At 32.2% G+C, this 8,240-nt stretch overlaps 1 protein-coding gene across 1 annotated transcript; it reads right to left on the bottom strand.

Moving 5' to 3' along the window:
• Nucleotides 1-4,758: 4,758 nt before the first annotated feature.
• On the bottom strand, nt 4,759-7,896 carry LOC105124085 (probable prolyl 4-hydroxylase 10). The gene is made up of 8 exons (XM_011023953.1): nt 7,586-7,896; nt 7,408-7,492; nt 7,182-7,279; nt 6,945-7,042; nt 6,077-6,206; nt 5,790-5,977; nt 5,541-5,629; nt 4,759-5,055 (listed from the first exon to the last, which is right to left on the bottom strand). Exons 1-7 carry the CDS (start codon nt 7,783-7,785, stop codon nt 5,556-5,558), a joined length of 873 nt encoding a protein of 290 aa, XP_011022255.1. The 5' UTR covers nt 7,786-7,896; the 3' UTR covers nt 4,759-5,055; nt 5,541-5,555.
• Nucleotides 7,897-8,240: the final 344 nt, after the last annotated feature.

Below are 8,240 nucleotides of genomic sequence, written 5' to 3'. Positions count from 1 at the left end.
ATATAAATCTGGAGTTCATAATGTTATTATTGATGCTTTGAGTTGGATACATTTGTTCTTGATTAATATGAAAATGGAAGTGACATATTTTAAAATGTTATAAGACCTTTACAAATACGATGGTGATCTCAATAAAATATGAGCTAAATACAAAATTGATATTTCCAAACATTTTGTCGTGTTGGACGATTATCTTTTAAAAGAAAGCCATTTATGTATTTCTTAAATTTCTTTAAGGGAAGCCATTATCTTTAAAGCTCATGATAATGGACTTAATAGACATTTTTAGAGAGATAAAACACTTATTGTTATCCATGATAATTTCTTTTAGCCACAGATTGAGGGAGATGTTACAAGGTTCATACAGTATTGAGTACATGTCATTTTTTCTAAATCATATAGTTATAATTTAGGTTTATATACTCCATTTCCAGTAGATAAAACTTTTTAGGAAGATGTCAACAAGGATTTTGTGCAAGGTTTGTCTAGAAGTTCAAAAAACAAAGATTTAGTTACGATAATGATTGTTTGTTTCTCTAAAATGTTGCATTTTTTTCCAAGTAACAAAATACTCGATGTTACTGATATTTTTTTGATTTATACTTCAAAGAGATTGTTATACTTTATGGCATTCTAAAAACAATAACTTCATATTAAAATTCCAAGCTAAGGAGTTACTTTTGGGGTACACTTTGAAAGAAACTTAAAACTCATCTTCAATTTAGTAGTAATTGGCATCCATAAAATAATAGATAAACTAAAGTCATCAATCAGAGTTTAGGAAATCTTTTAAGACATTTAGTTAAGAAGAATATTTGAGATTAGAATATTATATTGCCACAAACTGAATTTGCTTAAAACAATTTTACTTGCCAAAGTATTAGTTATAGTCCTTTTCAAGTTGTGTATACTAAAAATCTATTGAGTCCATTAAACTTAATTCCTCTTCCAACAAGTTAGAATTTTAATGGTGATGCTAAAAAAAACCAAACAGCTTAAAATGATGTTTGCACAAGTTTGTGACAAGATTGAAAGCCAAAATCAAAAGTATCAAGCTTAAGCTAATAAGCATCGTAAATATATAGAGTTTAAAGAAGGCAATCTGGTTTATTGTATCCTAGCAAGAAAAGGTTTTCACAGGGAAAATTTATTAAGCTCAAACCTAGAGCTAGAGTTGATGATCGATTTAAGATTTTGAGGCAAATTGGTGAAAATTTTTAAAAGATTGAGTTGCTTGTATATATAGACATTTCATATACTTTTAACATAACTAACTTAGCTCCTTACTATATTGGTGATAGTATATATGACCCTTCAACTAGAGGAACATGACATATGAGTGTCCTTTAATAATCCTATTGATGTTGGGTTATTTGATTTTGGGTTGACAATGTAAATGAATGAAGTCCTTGGTTATGCTTGCTATCAACTCATTGGCCAATTTTAACCTTGCATTTGCTTATCTTTATGAATGGGAAAATAAGCTTATCATATGTGGTTTTCAAGTTTAAAATGTAATATTTTTAGATTGTCAAATCATACATGCATTGGACTTTTCTACAGAAAGTTATGATTGTTTTGATTTTTAAGCTTTCTAAGTGTCTATTTTTGTTTCTAATGAGTGAAAAATGTGTGCTAGTAAATAATTATCTAGTTTTCTTTCAAATTCATTTATTTGGATCTAAATTAAGTTATTTTGTTGTTTACCTAGACTAAGAGGATTATTTTAAATATATAATGATGATTCATACTATGTATTAAGATCTTTTAGCAAAATTTGAATTAAAATCTTTGACTTGACCTTTAATAACTTATCAATTTTTATATCTCTTTTGTGAGTAGTGGATTTTATACCTTAACTTTGTATCTTTAAAGAGGTGAGTGATCTATATGTTTAGAGTGGTGAGTTATTCGCTTCTATATCTTTTTGGTTTTGTATCTAAAAGTAATAAGCAAAAAATATCATTTATTTGAGTGACTTGTTACTTTGTGATATTCATAACATCTTGGTATCAACAAGTGTTTGGAAAATTATGAATAAATGGATTATTAATAATCCAGATAAAAGGATGATGCATGTTAAAGATCAAGTCAAAGACACAAATGTTAGAGACCAAGTCAATAAGAAAACGATAGAAAATAAGTATATTTTATCTTTAAGAGTTACTATAGTATATTTAAATGTAAACTTGAATTTTAAATTTTTATTACTCTCATGTTATATATCTCATGTAATACTCATGTAAAATATAGTGATGATATGAAAGACTTGTTTTACAATTAGAATTCTAAAACTTTACATGGTATAGGAGTCATTCTAAACATTTTATCTTCTGTAATATTTGACTCTTCCAGCTCTAACCTAACCTCATCCTAACTTCTGACCTTTATAATTATGTCTCACATGGTCACAGTCAAGCTCCAGCATGATAATTATCTTGTTTAGAAAGCCTAGATGGTTCTATATTTTAAAGGTTAAGGTATCTTCAGCTAAATTAATCTCTTTCAAAACCATTTTTAATCCTCAAAAGCTCATTCTCTAATAGTAACATCTCTGCCTTATCAAAACTTGTCTATCTTTAATGGATACAATAGGATAATCTCATTATGGCACTTTTATAGCCTTTTTTTATTGAAAGTACACTTTTTTAGGTTATTAGCTATAACATGTCTCAAGATGTGTAACTAAAAATTGAATAAAATCTCTCCTCCCAGTTAAAGGCTTGTATTATTCATATTCAGACTAAGCTAGCTACTTTCATTAAAGGTGTTTCCTCTACAATTGATTATTTTTTTTTTTATCATATTAAGAAGCTCTCCAACGAGCTTGTAATTGTCGGTCAACCCCTCTCTTATGATGTTATAATCTCTTACATCTTAACCAGTTTAGGAATTAATTCAGAGTTACTAGTTTCCACTCTTAATATATGGCCAAATCCTCTTAAACTTGAAGAGGTCCATTCTTTTTTACTTATGAGTGAGTTTTAATTTTACCATCACAATCAAGCCATTCCAATTATAAATGTTATTATCAATGTTGTGATAATAAATTCTTTATAAACTTATGGACGAGGCCGTAATAGAGGATATCGAGGTCTAGGATAATTGTGGTGATAATTATACTTATTATGTTGGACCCTAGAGGGATAGCCTCAGTGAATCTAAAAAGGGTTGAATTAGGTATGTAAAGAAAACTAAAATTTAAAAACTTTTTGCATGATAACATGCAATTCTAAATGCTCAATCTAATATGAAAGAAATAAACAATATAAATACGCTAATTAAAGAGTTAGAGTTTAAAGAGAGTGCACCAAGTTTTATAGAGGTTCGATAAACCATCTACTTCTCTCCTTGAACTTCTGTTTAAGAGTTTCACTATCAAACACTAGGTTTTTTAGAGGGTGAGACCAAATCATTTATGAACTTTTTACGGGTGTAAGATCAAACTCAATTTTTTTACGAGCTTAGGATCAAATCATTATCTCTAATCTTTTTGTAAGCTAAAACTATAAAACCTTTCGTCAATATTTGTTGAAAGACAAATATTAAATCACTCAAAATTTAGATTTTAAGAGATTTTAAAAAAATTTTAAAGCGTCATTTACATTTTCCACAATATACTCTCTTAATAAAGTTTATTGGAACAACAATTAAAATCTTTTAGAGAATTTTTGACAATTCACACTTAACCTTGTTCTTGGATAATTACAAATGAAACAAAGATGTTATAATTTATTTTTTAGAGTATGCTTATATATATATATATATTTTAGAAGTTTAACACCTATGTTGGCCAATAAAAAGGCTATTTATAGGTATAGAATTGAAATTAACCATTAAATATAATTTTCTGCTTGTTAGAAAATCAATGAGGCTGTTTTTTATAATCAATTAAACCTTTTTAGAGAATTGGTAAGACTATCTTTAATAATCCCATAAAGTTTTGGAAATTTTCTAAAAACAAATTAACTATTTTGATAAACAGCTAGAAGCTAGATCATTTTAAGAAACAGTTGAAAAGTTTTGGTTATTGTTAGATTTTGTCCTTTTTTTGTTTTATTTAGTTTTTTTAGGTTATATAGATATTACAAGATGTCCTACATGCTCATATTATTTATTTTTAGACCAAAACTTAAATCTCTAGCTACATCAATAAACAGGTGTCAGAAGTGGTATAAAGGCCAAGTATAAATCACCAGCAAATGTTGCGGTAGAGATTTAATAGTTGAACACTCTATTGATTGAAATACGCATTACTAAATCTTCAACACCAATATTATGTCGTGACAACATAAATGCAACCCATTTATCTTCTAATTCAATGTTTCATGCACGCACGATGTGCTACACAGTTTAATCTTCTAAAGGCCAATCTTAAGGCATGCCATCTTCCCTTATGATTGCGGGGGCATTTTAAAAATCAAGTCAATGAAGATACAATAAAAGAAGAGCAAATTTGATCTTAGAGAGTTATACTAGTTGTAGTGTATTTCAATGTAAACTTAAATTTTCAATTCTTGTTATGCTTGTGCTATACTCGCGAAAAGTATAGTGATAATATGAGAGACTTCTTTTACAAATAGAATTCTAGAACTTTGCAATGCATGACCATATTTGTCGCTGTAAAAATTGTGGTAAATGTCATGATTCAGATGGCCTGAATGCTGGATAGATATCCAGTTAATGCTGTCAGATATTCTCATATGGATCGAAGATAGCGTCTTGTCAAATAACAGCCATCCACAAGCAGCACAGAACTTTAAAGGAAAGGAATTATAAAATGCATCTCTCAGTTCTAGATTAGGGCACGAGTATCTCTAACAGCAATTGAAAATCCCGAACCTCATTCTGCTATAAAAGTAAAGATTTCAGGCTATTTTATCAGACTCCTGCGAGAAGGGATCCCATGCCCCAACAGTGGAAATAATCAAAATTTACGGCAAGAAAGTGTTTGGTTGTATACAAAGATTACAGATTAAGTGAAGTCCGTCAGCACTTGAGCTCTATATTGAGATGCACAAATTACAAGAATAAGATGTGAAGTTGTATCATCACCTGCACAAAAGAAAAGGTCGTGATTCTACGAAGGGATGGAAAATATGTCTTCGTACACTCCAGACAGTTTCAACCAGGATGCTTTCACAATAAAACCAACACGATATAAGGGGAAGACAGAATGGGTCAATAATTAAGCAGCGAACTCTATCATCCTAGATCAGCAAAGGTCCTTTGTTTTGTTAGTCACAGGTTATTCCACGAGACATCATACCGACCCAGCTTCACAAGAACAATTTGTGTGCTGATTAAACGCCCCCCTGCCCCCTGCTCCCGCCTAAAAATAAAAGGAATTGCATGGAAGCTTCACTATGCAGATCAACAAAATGTTTTCAGCATTTGACTAATAGCTTGTCAAGAAATGCCATTGCCACGGGAGAATATTGTTACCAACCAAAGCAAGACTACTGTAACCAATACAAGTAATTAAAGAATATCTCCACAAATGACATTTTTAATTGACTCTTTTGGGCTCAGAGAATTACCTGCAGGATGTTATTTCAGACCTTGTACTCATTCACACGCATCCATTTGGTTGATGACCACTTATTACCTCGAATCACAGGACAACCACCTGCATTGAAGAATAATCCAACTCATCAATTAATTAAAGATTGCATTACTAAAACATGCAAAATGATAGTTAATAACCATGCAAAGGTACTGTCAGCATGGTTGTTGTCAAACCTGAACTACACAGGTTAATGGTGATTAGCTGGTTGGGAGTAACTTACCATGCAAACTTGATGGGTCTGGAGAGCCATCAGGATTCATACTCCAGAAAAGCAATGCATCACCCATCTTTGGTTTAACAGAGAGGCCCCCCTTTCCACACTCAGACAACTCGTTCCACCAAGGCACTGCACTAATGTTACCCTCGGCAGAGGGAAACACAGTCTCACCCCCTTCTTCAACATCTGAGCTGTGTACAATAGTGAAGGAGTTAATATTACAAAAGGAACAAAGGCAGGATGCATTTGGATTCATAAGAAATTCCACTAGCAGACAGGATCTCACTTACAGGTACATGAGAACAGTAGCTATGCGTTGACCCCCATTCTTGGTGTTGTATTCATCCATAAAGTAGTCAAAGTGAGGCTCATACCTTTGCCCAACTTCATAGTGGAGAATTTGAAGCCCTTCACCATGCTCTGCACATCATGTCAGCTTAGTAACAGGTGATGAATCAAACTGAAAGGCAAATTTCTAGAAGATGTTTCCCTTGAAAACCTAACAGATCTCTGCTTTCTAAACTTGAATAATCTCCTTTTTCCTTAAAGATGCATTACGGTGAAGTTACAATATGATGGATCCAAGAATTCAGATCAAAACTAGTTAGCTTTGGTTGGAGTCAATTTTTCGCTATACAGCGACTTTACTTGAATTTGTGATTATGAAGGTGGTGGTGTTACAAAACTAGTCCCAAATAATTAATAACTACTATCTGTGGCACCAAAAAAAGAGAGAGAAAAAAGTGGAGACGCTCAGTGGGAACTGGTGGTGCCTCAGTTGATTGCACCTGAGGTAGTCGAGTGGATTTATAGTGGCAAGATGTATAAAAGAATTGAGATAGGTTAGACCATAAAAGGACCAGCAACAGTCTATAAGCTGATCATGGTTCGCTTTTGCAAACACATGAATGAGTGAAGGTGATGAAGTGGTGCAATAAGTGATTACAGGGGTGCATTAGGATATGAAGTCCCAATTTAGGGAAACATGTGCTTGAGGTAGCAACCTGGCCTTCAAAGTAAATTAAAATTCCGTTCATCTATTTGATATTTAAAAAAAAATAACAAAAAGCAGAACAAAATCTCGCCGGTGCTGGAAAGTGATTCTTTTTTTCATCCATTCAGTGTATCCTCCAAGTAAATGAAGCTCAAACAACATACCTACGGGAATGAAGCTAAAATCAGCAATCCTTTTCTCAATATCTCTAATAATTTTGTCACGACCTCTCGGTAGAAATGTTCCAGAACTCGTACGCACTCTACATATCAAAATGCATTATTAGCTCCAATGATTATCCGCAAAGTATACAAGCATGTTAATGAGAAGAAGAGCAGCATGAACATCCATCCACAAAATTCAAGAACAAAGAGTATAAGATCTAAGAAAGAAAAACCCACTTGCTATCCTTACTCTTCCCCGTTGAACTATCAACGACTGTCGACTTTTGCATATGCGGCTTTGCAAGATTGATTAGGTACTCACATTCTGCCTTAGTCTGTCCAAAACAAGCAACAAACTAATTGGTTAAAGATTTTAATCAAAGTAAAGTTCCTTGCTCGAAAAAATGCTACTAATTAATTCAGTTTTAAATCCAATCTAAAAAAATTATGAAAAAAAACCGACCAAAAAATTATGATAAACAAAAGCACGAGGCTTCCATGAGATAACCTCTGCCCATTGCTCTGCTTTGCCTTCATCATCTCCACTCCTACAAAAACACCAAACCAATGAAGTCAATTACGATCAAGCCATCCAATCTCAAGCCAAACACTAATAAAAAACGACACGAAATCAATCTCACCCGTCAATTCTGCTATGATGAGCGATGGAGCTGAGATCGTTAGCTTGACGCGACGAATCGGAAGAAGTGCTCGGAATCGAGAGAATTCCGAGACCGAGAAGAATTAAAATCACGAATGTGAACATTAATAGCAGAGTTAGTATAAGTGTCGATGACGGTGATTTTCGTGCTGGAATTCGTGAATATCTCGCTTTCGCCATTGTCGTGAAAGTCGGAATCGGAGATCGGTGAGGGAAAAGGGCAGCGGTTTGATTTAATTTAACAGAGGGAGAGATTTTTCTCTGTTTTTAATTTTAAGAGAGAAGAGAGAGGACTTTCCATTATAAATATATTTAATACTAACCCCGTGTTGATTAATAAATAGAAAATCCATAATATACGTACCAAATTATAAATAAATTTTTATTTTATTTCCAAAACAAATGTTGATTAATATACTAAGGTTGTAAATATGTTTTATATAATGTGGTTAAATAATATTATTATTTCTTAATTGAGTTTATTTTTTCGATTCATTGAAAATCAAACTACTTATATTGGACGTTAAGAGATTTATGAGAATTTTCATTTAAATCCCATTTCTAGTGTGCATAGAAGGAAAATATTAAAAAAATAAAAAAGAATTATTGTTAGCAATGGGGTTAAATATTATTGT

Source organism: Populus euphratica, unplaced genomic scaffold, assembly GCF_000495115.2.
Source record: "Populus euphratica unplaced genomic scaffold, PopEup_1.0 scaffold12.1, whole genome shotgun sequence".
Taxonomy (NCBI): domain Eukaryota; kingdom Viridiplantae; phylum Streptophyta; class Magnoliopsida; order Malpighiales; family Salicaceae; genus Populus; species Populus euphratica.
This window is presented reverse-complemented; position numbering and strand designations above follow the sequence as displayed.